This window comes from Protomyctophum bolini (assembly GCF_963924005.1).
Source record: "Protomyctophum bolini genome assembly, chromosome: 19".
Classification (NCBI taxonomy): domain Eukaryota; kingdom Metazoa; phylum Chordata; class Actinopteri; order Myctophiformes; family Myctophidae; genus Protomyctophum; species Protomyctophum bolini.
Genome location: NC_137880.1, coordinates 4,847,529 through 4,875,254, shown reverse-complemented (window position 1 = coordinate 4,875,254; position 27,726 = coordinate 4,847,529). Strand labels below are relative to the sequence as shown.

General features: G+C 42.2%; 2 protein-coding genes across 2 annotated transcripts; one reads left to right on the top strand and one right to left on the bottom strand.

Moving 5' to 3' along the window:
- Positions 1 to 216: 216 nt before the first annotated feature.
- Positions 217 to 16,927, bottom strand: rnaseh1 (ribonuclease H1). The gene is made up of 9 exons (XM_080790490.1): positions 16,646 to 16,927; positions 15,498 to 15,661; positions 14,698 to 14,825; positions 12,812 to 12,991; positions 12,581 to 12,680; positions 8,122 to 8,176; positions 7,477 to 7,561; positions 5,508 to 5,635; positions 217 to 1,357 (listed from the first exon to the last, which is right to left on the bottom strand). The coding sequence occupies exons 2-9, from the start codon at positions 15,617 to 15,619 to the stop codon at positions 1,277 to 1,279; spliced, it is 879 nt and encodes a 292-aa protein (XP_080646616.1). The 5' UTR covers positions 15,620 to 15,661; positions 16,646 to 16,927; the 3' UTR covers positions 217 to 1,276.
- A 556-nt stretch (positions 16,928 to 17,483) lies between these two features.
- On the top strand, positions 17,484 to 23,810 carry rps7 (ribosomal protein S7). The gene is made up of 7 exons (XM_080790491.1): positions 17,484 to 17,533; positions 19,219 to 19,304; positions 19,420 to 19,491; positions 20,365 to 20,508; positions 20,946 to 21,010; positions 22,159 to 22,309; positions 23,697 to 23,810. The coding sequence occupies exons 2-7, from the start codon at positions 19,230 to 19,232 to the stop codon at positions 23,772 to 23,774; spliced, it is 585 nt and encodes a 194-aa protein (XP_080646617.1). The 5' UTR covers positions 17,484 to 17,533; positions 19,219 to 19,229; the 3' UTR covers positions 23,775 to 23,810.
- The last annotated feature ends 3,916 nt before the right edge of the window (positions 23,811 to 27,726 follow it).

The following is a 27,726-nucleotide window of genomic DNA, read 5'->3' as shown; positions in this document are numbered from 1 at the left end:
GTGTTCAGCCTGTGGCACCGCTGAGGTGTTATGGAAGCAGTGTTGTTTTCGTCGACTAAAACTAAGACGAAAAATGTTCGTCGACTACCTTTTTTCACTGAAGAAAACCAAATGGAAACTAAATGAAAACTAAGCTATGGTGACTAAAACTAGGACTAAATATATTGACAATTCATGCTACAACAAATCAACAATAGAAACATTTACAATAAGTACAATTTATTAAACAAAAAGACAAAACGCATCCGACAGCTTCTCTGAAATACGGTCCACCGTTCCACACCGACAACAGCCGTTCGTTCTGAACATAGAATTCCGCTTTCATAAAGTATTTAAATATTGAAACACAAACTATAAGTCTCGCGTGGGCCAGACGGTTGGCCTCCACCACAATCTTCTAATGTTTTCCTGTCATACAGACCGTCTGGAACAACGCTCCTAATATACCTGAAACATCTAAAAAATAATCAAAAGCATATGATATAGCTTGCTGCTTAGAAGAAATATTTTCACAAAATGACAAAATGACGGATTTCGTGAGGTGTAGTTTCCAGACTCTGTATACTTTAGCATTCGGAGATTGTGGAATAGTTGTCTGGGCTATACGCGAGACTAAACACAAACAGAAGCAGTTAATTCTGGGCTGTAAAATGTCTCGTATCAAACCGACAGAATGTTGTACCAAACAACGACAGGATATGAACATTTAACTAGTTTCCCCATCAGCTCCTGATCAGTAATTTCAAGGATCCCACTCCTACCCCCCATAACTCTGAGAGTGTGCAAATGGAACCAAGTGGACCTGTGAGGGTCCATTTGGTTCCACTTGTATGCTCTCGGGAGTTACAGACCGGTTAAGGCAGGGTTCCCCCAATTAATTTTCCTCAAGGGCCATATTTTGACTAGGGTACCAGGCTGGGGGCCGAGTCGGCACGCTCGAGGTCTAGGATATTTTCAGGGCAAGACCCCATTTGAAAAGGACCCCCAGTTTGACATGCAGAGGCTACTGACCCCCATTTAATGCCATTTATATCTGGGGGAAACCAAAATCTTCCAGGGGCCACAAGGGGGCGCTAATTGGGGAACCCTGGGTTAAGGGGTCCATTTGGAAACCCCCTAAAACAAACCCTTGAGGGTCCCTGACCCAGCGCTGCCTTCCCATTGGTAACTGAACTTAAAAGCGGCCATCCATTGGTTACTTCGGGAAAAAAAGGCCATCCCAGAACACCGCTCTTCTTACTTCGAAAAAGCCATCTCTTTCCATTGGTCGTTTTTTTTAAGACTTGGCCGCTCCCTCTCTGGACAGCCTGTCTGCCTCTTCATTTCCCGTGTAGCCAGCATGCCCTGGGATGTGCAACTGGGGAGAGAGAGAGAGAGAGAGGTTTGCCCAATATTAACACTTTGACTACAGAACCCGAGTTACTCGAGTTAATTAAGTAACATAGAGAAGAATAGAAAAGAACTTTATTTGTCATTGTACAAGTACAATGAAATTCAAGCAAGCAGTCCTTAAAGTCCTTAAAGTGCATAGACAAAGATCTACAACAAAAAACAAAAAAAGACATGGCAGGAATAAAAACACAACGACACATCCTATAACTAAAGATACATTATTGCACAACTCCAATACCATATTGCACATCCCCATATTGCACATATTGTCAATTTTGCCTGGCTACATTCAGTGCAGCTATGGCTCTGGGGTACAGGCTGTTCTTCAGTCTATTTGTGCGGGTTCTTAATAGTCTGTAGCGCCTGCCAGAAGGCATTAAGTCAAAGTGCGTGTGACCAGGGTGGGAAGTGTCTTTGAGGATGGTCTGTGCCTTCCTGAGGCAGCAGGTGTTGTATAGGTCGTCGAGAGGGGGGAGGGGGCAGCCGATGATTTTTTTGGGCTGTGTTTCCAGGGTAGGTACCCTCACACAAAAAGACCACGCAGTAATCCTGGGCTGCGTCCGAATTGCTAGGGTTGTTCCCTACTCCCTATCCCCCATACGGGGATCCAGACTCTAGTGGACTCTATAGTGATGATTTCGGACAATACTCCCTGTATGGGGAGCACCGACTCTGACGTCAATATCGATAGAGGGCGCTGTAGTTCCGCGGGTTCATGTACTTTTTATTTGCATGAAATCCCCATTAGGTTTTTTCAGATCGCCTCATAAAGAACTGTTTGAAAAATAAACAAATCATCCCGGCCGTTTCACTCATTTGGATATGAAGAATCAACTGACTACAAGAAACCAATCAAAACGCTGCTGCTGAATTTCTGCTAGGAACAGACTGTATCAAATAAGTGACTGCAGGCTGTCACCTCCCTGCAAGGACAGTTTGTAAAGTTATTTTTAAATTCATGAATGAATAAAGAAAAAATAGGTTAATGAAAATATGTTTGCAGGCATTTAGGCCTATATATCTATGATAAAAAGGTTATTTTAAAATCATAGGCCCATAACAATGGGCCTATGATTATTATCAATAAATTAATATTAGGCTATATCCATTATCCAGCAATATGAAAACAGTGCACAACCTTGACAATATATGAAAATATCAGCAGCATGATTGATTAACCACATGAACCCCCGCTAATCCTGGGGCGGGGGGGATAGGCCTACCAAAAATAGCCGATCTATAAGCAACGCGCGACGTCAGTGTTGTGAGCTTGTATACTTTTACTTGGGTACTTTTGGTAAAGAATTACCAAAAGTAGCCGATCTACAAGCTCTGCTCACAATACGGACGTTTGGTGTTAACAGAAACAGCAGTCCAATAAATGACTGCCTACACAATGAAGTTTTAATGCATTTATCATTTGTGATAAAGAATCTCACAAATATATTCTACAGCAAGCAACTTCATGATTCCTCTCCTAACGTCATGCGCTGGGCCTGGGTGATACAATGAATCAGATTAGTAATACTATTGCAAATGAGTAGATTTATTATAAATAAAATAAGACAATTTCAAATAAATGCACAGATCATTTGTCTCGAGATCTGTAGCTTCGAGATCCGCCAGGGAAGAAAAGAGGGGAAAACGAAAGTTTTAAAAGTACATTTGTGTTGATTTCTTTCGCTGGTTCAACTTCTGCCTCTTCTGAGTTGGAGCGCAATGAGCGCATGCATGCAGAAGCAGCGCACGTGCGCAAACGCGTGCATGTGCGCTCAAGAGCGAGCTTGCACAATGCATTATGGGGCAGATTTGCTTCGCTGTGTTTTTGTAGTGACCATCGGATGCTCCCTACAATTCCCGGTGCATTATGGGATACTTCAGTCCACTACGTTAGGGTGCAAAAATGCTCACTACATATTCGGACACTATAACAAAATGGCGGAACCTCAAAGTAGTGCACTATATGGGGCATAGGGAATGATTTCGGACGCAGCCCTGGTCTCTATGCTGCCGCCCCCTGGACAGCTGGGGCGCCTGATGGGAACTGGTTGGAATGACGTGTTCCTTCCACGTGCTATACGTCCAACCGGGGGGAACCCGGTAGTATAGTATTTTCTATCTACAACTTCCCCAGTCAGAGTTTTAAGAATCTCTCAAGAACAGATTATTTCTATTCTATTTTTTTTCCATTTGTCGCCAAAAGGTTCCCATATTGGAGTTTCATCCATTGAATGGGTTGATTTGTATAAATATCTGGGGATTTGGTTGGACTTCAAACACCACATTGACTTGGCAGAAAAGCTCAAAAGGACAACTTTAGTTTTTTTTTCAACCAAGGTTCATGTTTTAGGTTGTTATTAGAGAAAGTAGAATGAGTGTAAAAAAAAAATCCGTATTTGCGGCTTTTGACAGGGGGGCGGGGGCATTCGAGCATGGGGCTAAATATGATTTTTTTTTTACCAAATTTTATAGCGATTTATTATTTACTATAGTCCTACTAGACTATAGACCTACCAAGAAATGACATCTGGCAACAGAAGATCACAGGATCTACTGAATGTGAAGGAGGCCTACTGGGGGGAAGCCACACTATGTGTGTCATAGGCTCAATATGCCAGTTTGACACATTCAGTAGAACCCGTGATCTTTTGTGGACAAATGTAATTTCTTGGGGTCTAGTAGGACTATAGTAAATAATAAATTAAAAAAATCGCTATAACATTTTGTAAAGAAATACATATTTAGCCCCGTGCTCGAATGCCCCCGCCCCCCTGTCAAAAACAGCTAAAATCCCTAAAACGAAAAAAAAAGCAGCAAATGGAAAAAGAAATACACTCACCTTTTACTTTCAGTAATAACAACCTAAAACATTGAACCTTGGTTGAAAAAAACTAAAGTTGTCCTTTAAATTCACGCCGAGTTTCTTCTACAGCAGGGGTTCTCAACGTTTTTGAGCATTGAGCGTTGCATGTTTGTCCTGTTATCGTCTTGTCTTGTATGTATCGTTACTCTTGGCCCGTTCACACTCGTAAAAGAGACTTCAGTCTCAATGTGGTTTTTACTGGTTAAATAAAAGGTTAAATATATAAAATAAACAATGACTGTAGAATTATGTGCAGGGTTTAATTGACATACAAATGTGAGGGACTTCATTTATTTGAAAAATTCTCTTTGAAAATGTGTCTTTTTCAATAGTTTATTTAACCCATTCTGACCTGAGATCAGATTTTAAAAACGTCTTCTACGTACATCCTGACAGTTTTCCATTCTGACCTGAGATCAGATTCTAAAAATGTCTTCTACATCCTGACAGTTTTCCATTCTGACGTGAGATCAGATTAAAAAAATGTCAGTCGTTCTTCGATTTTTCAAAAATAGCAGACCTACAAGCTCGTAGCGCAGCTTGTAGATCTGCTATTTTTCAATAGCTAAAGCATAACATGGGTAAAATGGGTTCCCGCCCAGAATGGGTTAATGTGCAGCTCCACAAAAGCTAATTCATATTACGAGCATTTTATTTGGTTTAAATCCCGGTAAACGATAATAATGATTATCCCTGGCAAATTGTGCATTTATATAGAGCCTTTATCCAAGGCGCTTTACATAGATCACATTCCCACACACACACATTCATACACCGATGGCGGCGGAAACCAATGCAAAGGCACCAACCAGCACATCGGGAGCAACCAGGGGTTCAGTGTCTTGCTCGAGGACACTTGGACACCAACTCTGGGGGAGCCCACATAGGGTTCGAACTGGCAACCTTGCGGTTAGTAGGTCGCCATCCAGCCACTCTACCTCCTGAGCCACCAAACAGCCGCCCTTAACCCATTCTGAACGGGAACCCATGTTGGTGTTAGCATCATGTTATGCTTTAGCTATTGAAAAATAGCAGATCTACAAGCTCATAGCGCGCCACCGAGTGGCGCGCTACGAGCTTGTAGGTCTGCTTTTTTTTTTGAAAAATCAAAGAACGACTGACATTTTTAGAATCTGATCTCAGGTCAGAATGGGTTCATCAGACCAGTGTGTGTCCAGTGGAAACCTCGTTATGAATCTGATCTCAGGTCAGAGTGGGTTAAACAGCTCCAGTGATGTAGGTCTGCATTTACCCAGACCACCTCCATCTCGGAGTTCAGCTCGTCCAGCTGCATGAAATCCTCCTTGTTGACGACCTCTCCTCCTCCCGACTTCAACCTCCATCCGTTCAGCTTCCAGTTCTTCACCCAGCTGGTCACGCCTGGCCCACGACGACGCCGCGCACAGCAAACAAAAGACGGCGGCAAAGAAAAGTCAACAATGGTACATGGTGCATTTATTTAGCGCTTGGCAGTGCGCAAAGAAGGGGTTATAAGGAGGTGTGGGTAGTCACTAGACTAAGGGTGGAGTGTGGGGGGGGGGGGGGGTAATAATTTCCTCTCCCTTTCGCATGCTGAAAGGTGGATTCAGGCCTGTTTTAAAGGGATTTGCATTTTTTGAGGGCATTCCACACTTTCCACACATTTAGTGGCACTAAAGTGTGGAATGCCCCGACTCCCTCCCTCAAAAACGTGCAAATCCCTGGCGTCCTTTGAAACAGGCCTGAAATCCACCTTTCAGCATGCCAAAGGGAGAGGAAATGATCCCCCCCTCCACCCTTAGTCTAGTGACTACCCCCACCTCCTTATAACCCCTTCTTTGTTACCCAACCTGTACATTATTGTTATTTTTTACCTTTTATGATGCTTAGAATTCTGTTGTTATTTTTTAGGTCATGATTATGAATTGAATACCCAGGACCTGAATGAGAACAAGACGGCAAGGACTTTTTTCAGTGATCCCATTGGACGTGTTTGACTGTACCCCGTACTGATTACATTTCTGTTTGACTGTACCCCATATTGATTACATTTCTGTTTGACTGTACCCTGTCCTGATTACATTTATGTTTGACTGTACCCTGTACTGATTACATTTGTTTGACTGTACCCCATTCTGATTACATTTCTGTTTGACTGTACCCCGTTCTGATTACATTTCTGTTTGACTGTACCCTGTCCTGATTACATTTATGTTTGACTGTACCCTGTCCTGATTACATTTATGTTTGACTGTACCCCATATTGATTACATTTCTGTTTGACTGTACCCTGTCCTGATTACATTTATGTTTGACTGTACCCCATATTGATTACATTTCTGTTTGACTGTACCCTGTACTGATTACATTTCTGTTTGACTGTACCCCGTATTGATTACATTTCTGCCAATAAAGTAGTCACTCAAACTTTTTTTCACTGACCCAAAAACCTATGACTAAAACTAAGACTATATTGACAATTTTGTCCAACAAATAAAAACTAGACTAAAAGAGATGAGATCCAGTAGAAGAGATCCAGTAGAACTAGAAGAAAAAGTCATTTTATGTTTGGTTGCCCTCTGAAAACAGCAGATCTACAAGTCAATCTAGATAGTGGTGACAATATGCTATTTCCGTGCTCGGACACACACACACACACACACACACACACACACACACACACACACACACACACACACACACACACACACACACACACACACACACACACACACACACACACACACACACACACACACACACACACACACACACACACACACACACACACACACACACACACACACACACACACACACACACACACACACACACACACACACACACACACACACACACACACACACACACACACACACACACACACACACACACACACACACACACACACACACACACACACACACACACACACACACACACACACACACACACACAGCTGTCTATAGGAGTGGTTGGACCACTCCAAAAGCCCTACAGATCTGTAGATCTTTGGAACCTACGGTTGGATCTGAAAGTGTTAATAGATACCCTTTGTTTAGCGTTTTTACTTTTCTTCACGGAATCAACGATTAGATTTTTTCATTAAATAATTTATATAAATGTATGTTTCTCCATGGGGGGGGGGGGAAGAAAAAATGAATGGCAGATTTTTCAGTGGGTCCAGACAACCACGCCCACTGCTATTCATTTCAACCTGACATGAGCAGCACTCTCGTTACCATTAATGGTGAACTTGCTGTCTGTGTAGAGAACCAGTTTATTGATGTCCATGTCCTTTGCCTGCTCCAGGGCTTTGACGGCCGCCTGTGCACACACACACACACACACACACACACACACACACACGTGTCATTTTTTCCCCATTTGATCTTGAACAAAGCAACCCATTTAGACCAGAGGCAGCTGATTCTAAACAAAAAAAAAAGTCTTCCAAACAGCTTTCTGAAAAACCTATGTCTCCGTCAGTGGAGCTCAACCTTTTACATATCAAGGTGTTTTGGTGTTAGCATCATGTTATGCTTCAGCTATTGAAAAATAGCAGATCTACAAGCTCATAGCGCGCCACCGAGTGGCGCGCTACGAGCTCGTATAGGTCTGCTATTTTTGAAAAATCGAAGAACGACTGACATTTTTTTAGAATCTGATCTCAGGTCAGAATGGGTTAATCAGACCAGTGTGTGTGTGTGTCCAGTGGAAACCTCGTATGAATCTGCATCTCAGGTCAGAATGGGTTAAGTGTGTTGTATGTTGTGCCCCACGTGTAGTCATGCTCGTGGGGCATAGTCTACTTTTGTTTCCGTTTAATACAAATATTGAAACACAAAACACCCGTTTGACGTGTGACGTGTGGCTTGAATATTCACCTGTAATTCTGCTCTCTGGTTGGTTTGTCTTCCAAGGAGCGGCTCTGCAACGTTCCTTTATAATAATAAAAAGGGGGAAAAACAATTATAAAGAGCACAGATGAAACTAAGACAACGTTTTTTCGTGGACTACCTTTTTAAGTGGTGCAAACCACTTCAACATCCAGCTTACAGCTCGGTGTACCGTGGTACGTACGTATGTACGTACGTACGTACAATGAGCATGAGTGGTGTGCGCATGCGTGCGCGTGCACACCCGCACCCGTGTGTGTAGTGCCATGCATGTGCGCGTGCACCACTGGTGCCTGTGAGGCTGCGCACGCAGCACAGAAACAGCAACATGTTGTTGCTAGCGTCAATGCTAGCGAGCTAAAATACAGCCATCCTTGCTCTAGAAAGCACCAATATTTCCATCTAGACCACCGGATTATCAGCAAAGACCTCCGAAAATCGCGCTAATTGACCAAAGAGAGAGAGGGGAATTGCACCACTTGATTCACACAGGTGTGATTTTTTCACTGACGAAAACTAAACGGAAACTAAATGACAACTAAGCTATGATGACTAAAACTAAGACTAAACGTATTGGCAATTTCGTCAACAGCTAAAAAAAACTAAACTAAAATGTTAGGAAGGGACTAGTGGACAAGAGATCCAGTATGAGTCATTTTACACTTGGTTGCGTGATGCGACGCGTTGAGAGCTTGCAGATCAGCTATTTTCAGCAAGTGTAAAATCAGGAATTACGACGGCATCAAAGCCTGCCAAAATACATTTTAGTCGACTAAATAAGTCATAAGCCTAAAACTAGACTAACACTAAAACATTCCAAGTGACTAAAATGTTTTTTTTTTCTCCCTGGAAGTCTGGGTTTCCGAGGCTAACTAAAATGTGACTAAAACTAAATGAAAACTATTCAAGAGAATATGACAAAAAATCTAAATCTGCTGTCAAAAACGACACCGATGCGTGCTATTGCCTTACCATCACGCACACGGACTAAACCCCTTATCCCTAAACTCCTTTGCCTTTTTTACTATTTTGAAAAACATTTTTGAATAGTTAAAATGGCCAGTCTACAAGCTCACAACGTGCCAATGTAGATTGGCCAGTTGAACTATTCAAAAATGTTTTTCAAAATAGTAAAAAAGGCAAAGAAGTTTAGGGGTAAGGGTTTTAGCGGTGACGAAAATGGAGCCCATAGTCTTGTCCATGGCAAATTGAGATTTTTGAGGGGCGCCATGCCCTCCCCAGCTTTGAGGGTCTGGGTAAACACAAACCAGTGTTGTTTTCGTCGACTAAAACTAAGACGAAAAATGTCCGTCGACTACCTTTTTTCACTGACAAACTAAATGGAAACGACATGAAAACTAAGCTATGAGGACTAAAATGAAGACTAAATATAGGATAAACGATTTCGTCAACAAATACAAACTAAAATGTTAGGAAGGGACTCCAGTATAAGTCCTTTTACACTTGGTTGCATTCTGAAAATAGACGATCTACAAGCTCACAATGCATCGCGCTGCGACGCGTTGTGAGCTTGTACATCGTCTATTTTAAGTGGGAAAAAAACGGTCGTTATGACAGCATCAAGGCCCGCCAAAATACAATTTCTTTGACTAAATCGACTGCAGATTTAGTCGACTAAAGCTTGACTAAAACTAGACTAACGCTAAAACATTCCAGGTGATTAAAATGTGACTAAAACTAAATGGAAACTATGACGAAAACTAAAATAGAAATGTGCTGCCAAAAACAACACTGACACAAACATTGTTTTGCATTCGGAGTGTTTGTTGTGCACATTAGGCAAGTGTAAACACAAACATTGACATGACAAAAGTGAGGACACAAATTGTGATTGGTCGTAACGAGATGATGCATGACGATAAGAGTGCCCCTCACGTCAGACGAGTGTGATTTTTGTTGACGCCATTATAATGGTGTGACACCATTTAATTGTATTTTGGTCATAAGACTGCCATAAGGGTTCTTTAATTTGTCTTAGTCCTGTGTTGATATGCATATTTTAGGACCAGGCCTTCACTGTGTATACGTCATTGCACACATTTGGTGAACGATAATTGAGTGTTGGCTGTCTTCTCAGCGGTGACCACAAGATGGCAACATTGACCTAGTTATCGACCATAATACTCATACTACTGAATGTCAAATATCCAGGTTTTCTTCACATCAGTGGCTACGTTTACATGAGCAGTTAAATCCCCTTTTCATTCCGAATAGAAGTTCAAGCCTATTAAACGTTGTTATGTAAACACCTACAAAAACTTACATCCGAATGAAAACGCTCGATGCGATCTAAAAACCATTCCGATGTCACTGGCCGGATTACTCCGATTTTCAATGCGATTGAAAGAAATTTGACTCATGTATACACTGCTTCGGATGTAAATTCATTCTGGTCTTTCTGAGCATGCTCCAAGGCTCATATCCAAGGCGCGCCGTCGGCGCCGAGGAGTTTGCACATAGAGCGCGTTATTTCATTCCTTTTTTCAGATCCGAAATCCACAAAAAAAACGTGGAGCAGCAGCAGATGAGATACCCCTGATCTGTGTGTGTGTGTGTGTGTGTGTGTGTGTCACAGTGTGTGTGTGTGTGTGTGTGTGTGTGTGTGTGTCACAGTGTGTGTCACAGTGTGTGTGTGTGTGTGTGTGTGTGTGTGTGTGTGTGTGTGTGTGTGTGTGTGTGTCACAGTGTGTGTGTGTGTGTGTGTGTGTGTGACGTGTGTGTGTGTGTGTGTGTGTGTGTGTGTTCAACGGTCTCTCTCTCTCTCTCTCTCAAAAATAACGAGCGACCCGATACAATAATAATCATCAGTGTTGCGTTGCGTGCCCTGGCCGTGCTGTAGATACAAAGTATAGTAGTAGGCCTACAAATAAAAACGAGATGATCACCTTCCCACCGGAGAAGCGGAGCCGCAGCGTGTGGGGAAAAAAAGACGGTAAACACTAAACATATATACCCGCGCCGCCCCTATCCAACCAGCAACCTCAAAGCTACTGCGGAATGAAATGATGGGATTTCAAAGTATCGTCTTTCGTCTGTAATATGTTTGTAATTGTATTGTTGAGACAGTCACAATGAATGAACTGCCTATATTTTATGTGTCCAACAGATGGCGTAGTTTCACGTGAATTAACATGTATCATGTCTTCTATCACTTGATTCACTTCTCCATATAAACACTCATTCGGAATGACCATTTCCCATGTAAACTCGCGGCAAAAAACATTACATCGGATGTATTTTATTCGGAAGTATTTATTCGGAATGATCACCCTTCATGTAAACGTAGCCAGTGGTTCCCAAGCTCTTTTCACATCAAGGACTCCCAAATTGACCCCCATTTGAAGAGATATGCCAGGTGACCCCCCCATAAGAGACGGCTCTAGCCAATTCTCAACCCGTTTAATTTCAAGGACCCCCAGTTTGACATGCATTAGGCTACGGACCCCCATTTAATGGCATTTCTTTTTATAATTTATATTGTAAAATCAATGTTAATTTAACTCTGAGAGTGTACAAATGGAACCAAATTGACCCTTTTTGTACACTCTCAGAGTTACAGACACATAAGGGGCAATTATAATTATGGGGCTCCTTAACATGAAATAGTTTGAGCACCACTGACATAGAAACACAGGTTTTTCAGAAAACCGGATTTTGTAGAATCTGGTCTCAGGTCTCAATTACACCCCATTTGGTTTGTTTTTAAATGATGTCCTTTTGACATGAAATAGTTTGAGAACCACTGACATAGAAACATGAGGTTTTTTCCAGAAAACTGTCACGATTTAGAAAACATTAGTAGAATCAGTCCTACATGGGTCAAGCTTCATTTCCACTGTACGACGGCGTGGCTTATATGGACAAGCAGCGCTGTAGAGCAGTGTTTCCCAAACAGCGGGTCGGGGTCACAAGTATAACCCATTTAGGCCCGGCATCGAATCTTTTTTACATTTATTTTTCTCCCCCCGAAAAACGTCATGTTTCTATATCAGTGGTTCTCAATATTTCAAGTCAAGCACCCCAAAGATTATATGTAATATGCCGCCGACCCCCATCTGAAAATATGTTGTTCCAGAAGCAAAGATTTGAGTTAAAAACTGAAAGCTCTGAAAGAATATAATATTCAAAGATTTGAGGCACATTTTCACGATTTTTCAAAAATAGCAGAACTACAAGTTCTATGAGTTTGTAGATCTGCTATTTTTCAATAGCTAAAGTATAACATAATGCTTAAAACACCAAAAGGGGTTCCCGCCCAAAGTGGGTTAAATTGTTATTACAAAGCATTTTCTAAAAATGCTGGGTCTCGAGCTAAACCGCTTGGGAACCACTGCAGTAGAGTATACATACAATGTTCAGTTGTGTGTGTGTGTGTGTGTGTGTGTGTGTGTGCGTGCGAGCATGCATGTGTAACCCTTCAACTCACAGAGGATGGTTGGGACCCCAGTACACACCGATGCCCGCCCGCGCGCCTTTCTTCCCATTATTTGAACAGCAGCCATCGGTGTACACCACCACAGCGTCGCCTAGGGAGAGGAACACACACACACACACACACACACACACACACACACACACACACACACACACACACAGCCAGTCAGCCACCCAGCCAGCCAGCCAGTCAGTCACTCAGCCAGTCCATCAGTGTACTCACCCATGTAGGTGAAGCCATCGGAGCTGCCTGAGGTTTTAACCCTCTTGGATGGAGACTCCTCCTCTGGATGCTCCGTGTGGGAGTGGCTCCTCTTCTTCCCCAGGGGGAAGTACTCCAGGGCCTCTGGGCCTCGTCTGGGCAGGAGGCTGTCCGCTGTCGCCGCCGCAAAGCTAGCAGCTTCTGCAGCGGGGCAAAACACATTGTGGGCCCCGATTGACTGGCAGTGTTGATTTTGTCGACTAATACTAACTATGACAAAAACATGTTCGTCGACTACCTTTTTCTTTTCACTGACTAAATGGAAACTAAATGAAAACAAAGCTATGATGACTAAAACTGAGAATAAATATACTGACAATTTCGTCAACAAATAAAAACTACCGGTACACTAAAATGTTAAAAAGGGACTAGTGGAAGAGATCCAGTATAAGTATTTACACTTGGTTGGCGGTTGCATGCTCAAAATAGCAGATTTTCAAGCTCACAACGCATCACAGCGGGTTAGTTTTAACCTGCCAGACATTGCCAAAGCATTTCCGGGGGTCCCTGGCCAAAAACGTTTAGAACCCCTGGTCTAGAATAGGGGTGGGCAACTTTGACAATGGAGATAGTTCCACACTCAGTCCAGAGGGCCACTATAGTTCCACACTCACTCCAGAGGGCCACTAATGCCTATAATTATAGTTACGCTAACTTATTGAACTAAATGCAAATATTTTGGACATACAAAAGACACTAACATTTTAATACTAGTCATTGAGCTACTAATTTAGACTGAAGTAATTAAAGTGGGTCATGCTTGCATGGAATTGTAACAGCTGAAATCAATATTATTATATCAGTATTCCGATATTAAAGGAAAGTTCCATGCTAGAAGGCTTTTTTTTTTAACCTTTATTTGTAGTTGTTACGTCCCCACCACAGAGGTCCAGGTGTTAATTTTGTGCAAAAAGCGCATTATTGGCTATTTCCCCTATACCATAAGCTTATTTCCATCGCTCTTCATCATGTAAATGGTATCCCAAGCGGCACACTTTACTACTTATTTCGATGGGAATAAGTGAATTAGCACAAAAACCCAAAACCCATTGATAGATTGTCCGTGCACGCCCGTTTACCTCCTGTCCTAGCTGACGCACCGCCCCAACGGTCGTTGTATTTGTATCACACAATGTCACTGCACTGAGAGACTAGCCTGGTTAATAAACCAGACTAATATCGCACGGACCGCGGGATATTAGTCTGGGGAGGCTCAGCTTGGATTTCATTTCCAGGGCGGCGGGTTGAAACATTTTCTCTTTGACGCAATTGGTCAGAGCTACTGTCAGTCAAAGGTCTCAAGCATTGGAAGTCACTGTACCAAAGCCCGCCCATATTGCATACCGTGTCCCGATTGGTCGCCCCATTTCACTAGTGTAGGAAATGGGCGTACAATTGAGCTTTTTGCCAACGGCTGATTCGGTTTGGTTTATTAACCAGGCTACTGAGAGACATGTAGCTGCTCTATAAATACCAGATTTTGGTTTTGTTTATGTTAAATAAAAACTATAAAACCGCCATTACCCTTTTCATATCACGCACCCCCTAGAAGGCGTTCACACACCACAAAAGGGGAGCACGCGCCACAGTTTGAGAACCCCTGCATGGTAATGCGTCACCCAAGGACTATTAAAAGAGGACAGGAAGCGAAGACCGCACGGTGGACTCCATGTTGCTCCCTGGAAGGAAAGAAACACGTGCAATGGGGCTATATGCAGCCAACACTTCCGCGTTCAGCTTCCTCGGTCTCAATTGCGCATGTTGCTTTCCTTCCAGGGAGCAACATGGAGTCCACCGTACGGTCTTCGACTTCCTAACCTTATTTAATTAACCTCGGCGTCACTTACCAGCAGGGACGATGGCTGGAGCGTCTGATGGCTTGACTCCTCGGACGAAGGACCAGGCGTCTTTCTCTGAACCAAACTTCTTGTAACTGGCATTTGGAAACTTGGACACTTGGCCCTTGCATTCGTCCCTGCAACAGATCACACGATATCATTTTTAGGGATGCAACCAATTAATTCAATATTCAATTCAAAAGGAGCTTTTATTGGCATGAGAAGACGTGTACACTGCCAAAGCAAGTGTCAATGTCAAAAGTATATATAGTTCGAGTATGTAAACAGAGCTATGTCACATTGTTATATAACTTGTACATATTATATGCACAGGGTATAAAGCTTTTTTGAAACTAATAGCAATTATTTCATGGTGACTTTTTTTTTCAAAGCCATTCAAAATTCCATTTTCTTCACGGACATACAAAACAAGTGGATAATATTACTACCAGAAACACATACAGTAAAGAGCTTATCACGGGTCCATTTGGTGTGTGGTACACACAAATTATTACGAAACATTTTGACACAAAATCAACCGTCGATTTAGTCGACTAAATCTACAGTTGATTTTACACAAAACCTTTCCAGGCGACTAAAATGTGACTAAAAGTGAACGAGAACTATTCAAGAGAGTATATGACTAAAACTAAAAATCTGCTGTCAAAAATCAACACGGCCGGTTAGCTCAACCGTCTGGGCACCTAGGCTGCATTTCCTGTCAGTCTACTCTCAACCCATCAATAAATGCAGAAAAAGACCCAAAAAACATCTTTCCAAAAGAATAAAATAAATCAAACACGACTCACCACGTGTTGTAGACTCCCGGCTTGAATCCCTTCCTCACGGCGTACCAGTACTTGACCATGTCTTCCGGGGCGCTGCACAGCGCTCTGCGTACCGTTCTGTACAAGCCGCTCAGTCTGAGCATCGAGCACGCTCTCACTGCAGCTCTGCTGTCATGGCGGTGGACCTATACAAGGAGCAATAACACAGATATTAAAGATTAAAAGGTAGAGTAAGTGATTTCACTCAAAAAACCTTAGGTTTCGTTTTTGGCTGTGGGACCTAAGCCTTCGTCCAATCAGGATAGAGAGTCAAAAACGAAACCTAAGGTTTTTTGACCCCCAGGGTCATGAAATTGTTTGAGAACCACTGACATAGAAACATAGGTTTTTCAGAAAAGTGTCATGGTTTAGAAAACATTTGTAGAATCTGGTGACAGTCCAAAATGGGTTATACCCTCTCTAGTGTATATCAGATGTATAAGCTCATAGCTTACGAGCTTGTAGGTCTGCTATTTTTGAAGAAATCGCGAATCTTTGAATATATTTGTTTTTAACTCAAATCTTTGCTTCTGGGGGGGGGGTCCCTTGAACAACATATTTTCAGATGGGGGTCGGTGGCCAAATGCAGATAATTCTGGGGGTCCTTGACATGAAAAAAATGGTCTATGAAGCGACCTATGACGGTGGTTCACAAACTTTTTCACGTCAAGGACCCCCACAATGATAATTAGCCTGCAGACCCCCATTTGAAAATATATGCCAAGGACCCCGTAAGAGAAGATTTTGTCCCTAGCAGTGATTTGTGCCGGGGTCCCTGCTTCATCTCTCTCTGTCTCAGCTAAGGGGTCCTTGGCACTAGTCTTAGTCAAACAGAGTTTGAGTTATTTTGGCGAACAATCAATTTAAGTATTTATTAACAGTTTGGAGAATGACAGTATACATTTCAAGCTCAATGGACGACAAAGTGGACCATAAAGCATTACACGTGTTTACCCACATTCACGTGTTGACATCTGGGGGGGCATGCACTTTCGTTGAACTGTACCCACGGGCCATTGTACAAACTGTTTCAATCAATCAATCAATCTGGAATAATCAAAAAACTAATCAATGGAATTATATTCTCTAAATCTCCAAGAACGTTGCAGCCCTATATCGTTGCAACTTACCTCGACTTTGTAACAACAAAACAAAAGCAGTGTTTTTGTTTGTTGTTTACAACTTTGTTGATATTCTTCTGCAGGATTCGCGGCTGATTGATGGCTTGTTATTTGCCTGCGAAGTTGAAGTTGGCGTTTACGTCTACTAGCACTGACGGATGCTACAAACACGGTAGAGAACAGACTGTTTGTCGTGTTTGAGTCAAAGTTGTAATATTTATGGGTTAAACGCTAAGGTTAAACCTTAAACGAGATGATGAAAACTGACATCCATGCGACTCAATGCTTCCGGGTTCCTGCCTGTGTCTGCTGAAGAAGGAATGGTCACACGCGTCAGGTTCTAAACGCACTGGTGGAGCAGAGCAGAGTGTAGAGTAGGAAAGTAGCGACGCGCTTTGATCTCGCCGCAAAGCGGGTGTCTATGGGCTATAGTTCCAAACATTGCTGCTATGGGGCTGGAACTATGTGCACTTCCGTATTCCATTGTCAACGCTAGTGTCACCACTCTCTTGCTATAACACTCTGCATCAGAGGACACTCGGTTTAACAAAATACATATAAAACAATGTTTTCTGATCTCCTGTTTTTTTCTGTATACGTTTATTAACGTTAGAATTACATAATAAATAAGAATAATTATTAAAAAACTTGAAATAGTTGTTGAAACATTACATTTTCAGTCATAAAGAAAAAATAAATACAATTAAAAAGTATGGCAAAAGACGAAATATTATTATATTACACAAACGCATCAACGTCGTGCAAAGTGTACAAGAAAAAAATATATATAAATATGATATATTTAATGCGGGTTCCCATGGTTCCCGGCGGCGCGAGACGCGACTTGGGGAATCCTCGCGATATTTCCGACCTCTTCCTTGGCCGTCGTTGACAGAGGTTAGTCGGAGCTTTTTCGCACGGCCACACATTTCAACATTAAACATGGCATTAAAACGAACATTTGGTCCCCATTCCGCGTCGCATCTCTTCACGAACATCTGCCGCGTCCGATGGAGTGGTTTGCGGCGACGGATGGCCATTTAACGAGACGATATGTCTTGGATATAAAGTCTCTGGTGTGTGTGGAAGTGGGTTCCCTTCCCTCCACCGGGCTGGCTTGTTGGCTCAATATGGCCTGCACGTGTGTTTGTACAGCGTTGCCTTTTACATTGACTGTCGAAGCGGGCTCGGTTCTGTTCGCTCCATGGTGGTCTTCTCCGCGGCCTTTAAATTAATACAACTTTAGAATGGTGGTGGTCGTGTTGTTGCTAACAAGCTAACCTGTTAGCCAGCCCGGCCGTTACCCATAATGCTGCTCCACCACCATGCTAGCTTCGTGTAGCTAAACTGGTTTTACAGACTGTGTTCTCTGTTGACGTTTCCACTTCGTTGTCTTGTCAGCTTGGCCCGGCTTTGTTCGGAACTGATCTTTAACGTTCTGCAGTGTCACGATAATGCCGTTTGAGTTGACTGGTCAAGAACCCGGCTTCGTCTAGCCGCCAATATTGTGCCTGTCCTTTTTTCATTAGACCCGTTAGCATCACAGCTAGCCGGCAGTGCACACAGCATGTCGGGCAGGATGATCCCCATGGTTAGCAGCACATTATGTTTCCGCAATGCTTTAATAACACAGCAAAATCCTAGTCTCAAAGTGTGCAAGTGGTACTCTAGTATATAGGAACTCTTGCTGTTATTTGGGTCAAATTAGACGTGTAGGTAGGTAGGGTCAAACTTGGGTCCACTAACTGGCTGGCAGCAAGCATGGATGTCTGGCTGATGCTGAAACTAGCAGTCAAGGTGTGCAAATGGACCCTTATGCCTGATATTGTACCGTTAATGAGGTTGCAGTGTAAACCATCTGAGTTAATTTCCCCATAAAAGTGTTGTACCACTTTCAGAGTTGCAGCCCCATAAGGGTCCATTCGGTTCCAGACAGACCATTGTACAATTTAAAAGGGTAAAAGTACCATTTAATAAGGGTCTATTCGGTTAATTCAATAACATGCTGGGGTTTTGCAACAGGTTTACAATGATTTGAAGACACTAGTGCCCTTCTGCCCTGATTGACTAAACATTAAACTCTGCAATTCATATTGTCATTACACTAATTACAGCATGGATGTATTTTGGTCCTCATGTCCCCCTGAGCTGAACTTGTTATGCCTTTAGAATGATTCTTAAATTGCTGTTGAATGTGATCTGAAAGTTTGAGTTGTGTTTTTGTTAAAGTGTGTTCAACGTGGACAACCTGTGAGGTTACTCTCTCGCATGGCTCTGTCCTTGTGGCGTATGGGAGCGTAGCATTCGTGCTGTGACGTACAGTCCCGTTCCACGACGTTGTACAGCAAGCTCTGTCCCCGGCTCTCCGAGCCGTTGAGGACGGGCGTCCTGTATATTCCTACATCTTCCCAGAGTCCTTTGGGCCGTTACTGGGGGGCTAAACCATGCAGGACACAAATTGTCCTCTGCCCGAGACCTGCTGAGAGTGAAGTCTGAACTGTTTTCAAGAGATGGAAGGACAGATTTGTGGAATTTATAGATGGTTGTTGACATAACTCGATGTGTCATCTTTCTTTTTTCAGAGACAAAGGCCATGTTCAGTACCAGCGCCAAAATCGTGAAGCCAAATGGCGAAAAGCCAGACGAGTTCGAGTCTGGGATCTCCCAGGTAAGAAGCGACTGAGGGGTGAAAGCAGTGTTTATTATAATGTCCATGATAAATGTATGTCTGAGTGATGTACTGTACCTGGTTCATTAATGTGATTGTGTCTGCTGTCTCACAGGCTCTCCTCGAGTTGGAGATGAACAGTGATCTGAAGGCTCAGCTCAGAGAACTGAACATCACAGCTGCAAAGGTACAAGTCTTTTAGTTAGTATGTTATTAGCTTAAAACATTGTGTATTTCTTAACCCATAAAGACCATCTGAGGCAGATTCTAAAAGAAAAACACTTCTAATTCCTGGCAGTTTTCTGAGAAACCAATGTTTTTATATCATTGATGCTCAAACCTTTTCATGTCAAGGACCCCCAAAATGTGTTCTGCCACCGACCCCCATCTGAAAATGTTTTGCCCCGGGACAAGCACAGATTTGAGTTAAAAATGTGAAAGAATATATTCATTTCCACAAATGGCAGATCTACAATCTCGTAGCGCAGCACGACACTCGATGCCGCACTATGAGCTTTTTCAATAGCTAAAATAATTAAATTGGTTAAAAAATAAGTTGACACTCTTTATGGGTTAAAGGTTGTAGTGGTTTCACATGTGTGCTGTACGTGAATTGAACAGTGTTGTATGTATATGTTCAACGTGGACATCCTGTGAGGTTACTCTCTCGCATGGCTCTGTCCTTGTGGCGTATGGGAGCGTAGCATTCGTGCTGTGACGTACAGTCCCGTTCCACGACGTTGTAGAACAAGCTCTGTCCCCGGCTCTCCGGGCCGGTGAGGACAGGCGTCCTGTATATTCCTACAACTTCCCAGAGTCCTCTGGGCCGTTACTGGGGAGCTAAACCATGCAGGACACAAACTGTTGACCTTTACTATTGTCGTGTTATAGTGTCGTTAAAAAAACCCACTTAGAATACTGGGTGAACTGCCTACATTTAGCAAATGTGCTTACCGGTAATTTATGTTTTAATATTTTGCTGTAATTTTGCGATATCTGTTTTAATGCCCACTAATTCCTCCCGAAATGGTTTGTCTAATTTGTTTTTCTTTTTCATAAGGAAATTGAAGTTGGTGGGGCCAGAAAAGCCATCATCATCTTCGTTCCCGTTCCTCAGCTGAAGTCTTTCCAGAAGATTCAGGTTCGTCTGGTGAGAGAGCTGGAGAAGAAGTTCAGCGGAAAGCATGTTGTCTTCATCGCACAGGTAAAGATTAACGTTAAATATGATCAGAATGTTCACTTGTGCTTTTAAGTGTGTTCAACGTGGACATCCTGTGAGGTTACTCTCTCGCATGGCTCTGTCCTTGTGGCGTATGGGAGCGTAGCCTTCGTGCTGTGACGTACAGTCCCGTTCCACGACGTTGTAGAACAAGCTCTGTCCCCGGCTCTCCGGGCCGGTGAGGACGGGCGTCCTGTATATTCCTACAACTTCCCATAGTCCTTTGGGCCGTTACTGGGGAGCTAAACCATGCAGGACACAAATGTACCTAATGGATTGATGTAGTATTGGACTGTGAGCTGATAATTATTGTATTATATTTGTGTTTATGCTGCTCTGTGGCTGGGTCAACTGTAAGATGTTAAATCTATGTGGAATGAATCCCTTGGTTAATTTTACATGTATATATTGTGTCCTTGCAGAGGAGAATCCTGCCCAAACCCACCAGGAAAAGTCGCACAAAGAACAAGCAGAAGCGTCCCAGGAGGTGAGTTTCTGTGTTTTAAGACAACTGGTGGTTTAGAACGGTGGTTCCTGAACCTTTTAGCCTGTGACCCAAAAGACATTTGAGGTTTCCCCGGGACCCAAACTAGTGAAAATGGCAGATCTACAAGCTCACAAGTAACGTGTCGCTTTGCGCAGCGTTGTGAGCTTGTAGATCGGCTATTTTCATTAGTTTAAAGTAACATTTGTTTTGTAATTCATGAAATGACGTTAAGAAAAATGTTTTGAATTCACGAATAATCTTGCTATTTTTGGGAATGTGTTTTGAAAAGATGTAGAAAAGAATATATATAGGGACCCATAAAAATGTGTCTCGAACCACTGTTTGGGAAATGTGTTTTTTTTTTTTTTTTTTTTTTTTTTTACATTTTGTTATGTTCCAGGTGTGGCAGGGCTTGACTGTCATGCACATTTTACACAAAAGGCAAGCTTGATAAATGCAGTCCATTTAACTGAAATCCATGCGTAAATATGAAAGTAATGCATCGATAGCCACTCAAGTTAATAATTTCGAACCACACTGGAGAAATAACTTTTAACAATTCACAACTCCACAATTTTTAGCTTAACTATTAATGTTGCACTGCTGTTGAGACCGTGTTCAACCAACGTGGACATCCTGTGAGGTTACTCTCTCGCATGGCTCTGTCCTTGTGGCGTATGGGAGCGTAGCCTTCGTGCTGTGACGTACAGTCCCGTTCCACGACGTTGTAGAACAAGCTCTGTCCCCGGCTCTCCGGGCCGGTGAGGACAGGCGTCCTGTATATTCCTACAACTTCCCAGAGTCCTCTGGGCCGTTACTGGGGGGCTAAACCATGCAGGGGACAGTATTAAAGGAAATGTGAACCATCAATTTGTTTTGTTTAAATTACATTTAAAATTCAGCCAACAAACTTGAGCCGGAGTTATAGTGGATATTTAAATATATTGAAAGGTTTTATTTTATTTTATTTTTCCCATATGTACTCATGGACATGATGTAATCTGTTAATAATTCTTAATGTTCAACACTGTTAAATGGTAGGATAGAAACGGCAGGTCCTGGTATGAGATAAAAAAAACAGCAGTGCTAGAGGTCCTGGTAGGACATGGAACATAATGCCTAAACATGCGTTTGTCTCTGTTGTCCAGCCGTACGCTGACGGCCGTGCATGACGCCATCCTGGAGGACCTGGTGTTTCCCAGTGAGATCGTGGGTAAGAGGATCCGCGTGAAGCTCGACAGCAGTCGCCTCATCAAGGTCCACCTGGACAAGGCTCAACAGAACAATGTAGAACACAAAGTGAGTAAAGTCCTGGTGAAGTTTGATTTCTAAATCTTTCAACTTCAAAGTGCATTTGGAGTACACGGTGCCGACAAGATCCTTGAACAGTCGATTGACTGAACAAGTCACTGTACTTCCTTATACCTTCCTTATTACCAAATATCTTGTTCACCAAACAGAGGCGCTATGGTTAAAGGAGAATTCCATGCTAGAATGCTTTCTTATCTTTCTTACCTTTCTTTGTAGTTGTTACGTCCCCACCAAAGAGGTCCAGGTGTTTTTTTGTGAAAGACTCCTTATTGGCTATTTACCCTACCATAAGCCCTCAATGAATTGCATTGCATTGAATGGGAATTGAATGGGGCTATGGGGTGTTGTGCTAAATAGCTTATTTCCATCGAAAGAAGTAGTAAAGTGTGCCGCTTGGGATATTATGTACATTATGAAGAGAGGATATATACAAAGAAATTATAATTTTGAGCGATGGAAATAAGCAAATTAGCACAACACCCCATAGCCCCATTCAATTCAATGCAATTAATTTAGGGCTTATGGTAGGGGAAACAGCCAATAAAGAGCTTTTGCACAAAATAACACCTGGACCTCTTTGGTGGGGACGTAACAACTACAAAGAAAGGTAAGAAAGCCTTTTAGTATGGAATTCTGCTTTAAGTATTTAAGTTCAACACACTTAATACTGCCGCTATTAGAGTTACTGTTTTGAATATTTTGTAATTCATGATCCATGTCATTCAACATTTTAGACTGTCAGGTGTTCAACGTGGACATCCTGTGAGGTTACTCTCTCGCATGGCTCTGTCCTTGTGGCGTATGGGAGCGTAGCCTTCGTGCTGTGACGTACAGTCCCGTTCCACGACGTTGTAGAACAAGCTCTGTCCCCTGGCTCCCGGGCCGGTGAGGACGGGCGTCCTGTATATTCCTACAACTTCCCAGAGTCCTTTGGGCCGTTACTGGGGAGCTAAACCATGCAAGATACAAATTCTGTTTAACTGTTAATGCCAGTGTTCAGATTAAATGAAGAATTATGTTTTCGCATTTCCATGTACAGTACCAATGGACTGAAACCCTAATGCTGATTTTTATATATTTTCATTTAATCTTAAAATACAAGAGATTAAATACTGCTAATATTAGTCTATAAGATGTGCTAAGAACTGGAATTGTGTAATACTAACTTGTGCATCATTAGATTCTGTGCAGATGTATTACTTACTTCAAATATTACCAAAAGGTCAGCCGGTCATGTTTTACCCTGCACTGAGAATGCAACAATTAGCCTAGCGTTTCATCCACATTTTAATAATATATAGGACGTTATACAAACCTTGAGTGATTGCAGTGAGTTAACCTGTCCTTTTGTGTGTTTGTGTGTCCTTTCTGTCAGGTTGAGACCTTCGCTGGTGTCTACAAAAAACTCACTGGCAAAGATGTCGTCTTCGAATTCCCTGAATTTCAGCTGTAAAGTGTAAAGATGACGAAATAAAGTTTGTTTACTGTCGTTGGTTGGTTGTTTGTTTATGCCTGTGGCATGGGGTGGGTTCAGTTGAATACAGTTGTTTTCTGTTGCAAATCTTTCAGTTTGATGTGTATAAAAGACTGCCAACCCCTAATGCTTTCTCAAAGAGGGTCCAGGGGTGCCTTTTGAATATGCGATCAATAATTGATCAACATAACTTCAGTTTAATCACTTAACCCTCCGACTAGGTAAACGCCCTGAATAGTTATTTTACATCTACATTTAGAACTCATTCTACAAATGTCTTCTAAATCATGACATTTTTCAGAAAAACCTGTTTCTATGTCAGTGGTGCTCAACCTATTTTCATGTCGAGGACCCCCAGAATTCTCTATTTGGCTGTGGACCCCTATCTGAATATTGTTGTTCCAGGGACCCTCCCCAGAAGCAAAGATTTGAGTTAAAAACGATGTGTGCCACATTTTCATGCCACTGTTTTCATACCACTGTTTTGGGCTACATCACTCAACCTTTGTTATGTCAAGGATGTTATCTCTGATACAGTTTACTAATTGTACACATGGAACCAAATGGACCCTTGCGGTTCAGCTTTGTACACTTGAGTTACAGATGCGTGTCTGTTTGGACCCCTGGTGTCCCTGTACTTTTGCAAAAAGAAAAAAAGGTAACGAGTCAACTTGAGTTTTAATTTACCAGAAGGGCCTGCAGTGTTAACAAATGAACAGCAGGGGGAGCCTGAGTGTTTTACATGGGCAAAAATGGTGGTTTGGATGTTCTCATGCTTTAAGTCAGTCAATCTAAGATTTGACCCAAATGTAATTTTCAAGTTTTTTTTTTAATGATACTTAGGTTCATCCAAATAACAAATAGTCGTATTATTTAAGTTGTGGAACTTGGTATATGCAGGCGTATAAAGTTGGAATACCATTAAAAACATGAGGCAAAAAAAACATGTAGGCTAATTATGCTTTAAGAAGCATGCAATGTGTTTTCATGATTCTGAACCCATTCCAATTGTTAGTTTTACACGAAAAACACTGGGCTAAAAATGGCCATAGCAACTTGGCCAAACGTGAAATGGTACTCAAACTTTCAACCCCCTGAATTTACCATGCTTTACATACTCTATTTTTAATATGTTATTTGGAAGAACCTATGGATCATAAACAAAGAAACCTTGAACGATTACATTTGCAATTTATTTTGGGTCAGGCCCCCCTTTTTTTAGATTGACTGGCCTATTGAATTGTTTTGTGGAAAGATGGGAAGCCATTTACATGCAGAAGTATGTTTAATGTTGCTCACAATCACATGGGTCAAATAGTTGCACCTGTCTGAATGCCTATATTTGATGTGCTTATAGACATATCACCATAATTATTAATTTAGATGGCTTCCCAAATCCCACCTGTACATCTCTCAGCCTTTCAACCAGTGGTCCTTGAGAAGTTCCCAGGTGGTCCCTGGCTAAATGATGGAGAGTTCGTAACCAAATGGACCCTTATAGGTCTTTAACTCTTGGGTGTAAAATGGTTTCATTTTACGCTCCCAATAATTAAATAATTGTTAAAAGTCGGAAATTACTACATTTTCAAGAATCTACACAATTAGAGAATGTAGAAGAATGGTTATTTTGATCAACATTTGCCTGATATCTCTCCTAAATAGGTCTACAGCATTGCATTGTGGACAAAAGCAAACAAAAAATCCGTTTGGGTCTGAGAGACGACACCTTATCAAATGGTGGTCCGTGGCTAAAATTCAGAATGAATAGTGGGCCCTGGTATCAGTCCTGGAATTTCATCCTTTTAGGGGCAAGGCCACTTGGCCTTTAGTGTGGTCAACTTTTTGAGGGCACAAGGCCATGAAGGCCATCAATTAAAACAATGATTTTAAGTCCCCGGTCATCATTATTTTAGCTTATGATTACATTTGTTTGTATTTAAAGGAGAACATTGGTTCAGAACAGTGCTTCTTAAATAAATAATCACAGCTTTAAATAACAAAATATAAGTAGCTACTGTTGTAAAATATTGTAAACATGTCTGTAACATGGGGTCCTAGTACAGAGATGAAAATCATAATGAAATGGCCCTAGGACCCTGTCACCCTATAATTCATATAGCCTACATTTAATTTGGGGGTCATTGAAATTAAAATGGCTGAGGATCAGTGGATTAAACTGTGAGTTAATTCACAGAAAATACAATATAGCCCTATGTTTCTGTTCTGCCTTGTTTGTTTTTGTTCTGCTATATATTGTCACAACTGTGTGATATGTTCCTTGTTTTACATTTTCTTCTATTGTTTATACTGTGCAAATTGTTCAGCACCTTCTAACTTTGTTTCGAAGGTCCTGGGTTTCATTCCCGCTCGGGACACTGTGGGTGCTGGTGGCATGTTTCCTCATCCGCGTCATCAGTGACCATACGCGAGGCGGGGTTGGCGAAAGGGCCTTTCTGTGTGGACTTTGCATGTTCTCCCCGTGTCCCATAGGGTAGGTACCCTCACAAAAAACATGCAGTAATCCTGGTCTCTAAACTGCCTCCCCCTGGCCAGCCGGGGCACCTAATGGAGGGGAAAGGGACTGGTTGGAATAACATTTTCTGGTTCTGGTCCATAAGTATTCAATTATTGATCCATCCAGCAGTTTGGATCAATAATCCAGACACATTTTTGCCATTTGAGTAAATAATTAGGATGCCATATTAAATGCCACAATTTCAAATGGAACACATGTGAGGTATATGAACAACACACACTTACAGGCAGGTAGAACATGAGAGATCAATATAGTGACAAAGGTTACAAGACAGAGGCAAGGAAGCAACCAGGTGCTCATGAGGTGTGCAGGTATACAGAGTATAAAAATAGTATAAAGGTGCCCCTGGAATCAATTCGGATCTATAGAAAGAAACTGAGATCTGCGCACACTTTTAACTATTAAGTGTGCCCGGATCTCCGTTTTTTTCTATACTGACAGGTTGTTTTACTCTGAGTTAGACAGTAGATGTCATGTTTTTTTTTACTCCCTGTGTTCCGAAAGGGGAAAGGATTTCCAGTGTGGTCGGAGGGAGGCGGTATACTGAGTGAGCTGCCACCATTACTTTCTTATTTGGACAATGTGGCAATTATCTGAAGTGGCGGTATGGGGAGGTATGCATATTTACTAAACCATACGGTTTCATGTGAGGAGATACATAAAAAACACTGCAGTGTACACTGGGACTCTGGGAGTAGGCTATACTAATAATGTTGCACTCCCGTCTCTGCTGTGCCTCGTTCATGTGCCCAAAAGAACAGTGGTTGGCCTCAGCCTAGCACCTTACCCTTCTCATATTTACATGTTCACTGTGTTGTTTTTATACTGTGCTTAATAAATAAATACAAATACACACACACACACACACACACACACACACACACACACACACACACACACACACAGAGACACAGTGTTGGACACAGACACACTGCATCCGTTACCCTCACTTTACGTCAAAAGTCCTAACTAGTACTCGAAGGATATTTTTTAACACCATAGCTTTCACTGTGTATTTTGTGAATTGAACACAATGATAAAATTCCCTGCTTCGTTTCCTTGCTGAGCTTGACACAGCCAGTGTGAAGGCAAACCGCAGCAAATTAAATATGCAAGAATCTCAACTTCCCCGCCCATTCGCATCGAGTCTACCAAAGTATTAGGTGAGAATGTGACCTAACTCTGGGGGAGCCCGGGTTCGAACTGGCAACCTTGCCGTTACCATCCAGCCACTCCCCCTGAGCCACGTGAGCCTGAGCCTAAGTGGAAAGTAAGCGGTATCACACCCATGTGAAGTGATCAGGAGCGCTCTTGTCATCGTACAAATTTACATCAGATTTGGTGGACATTTGACCTAATTTCTCCTTTCAAGCTTTTCGTCATATTTGGCGGACA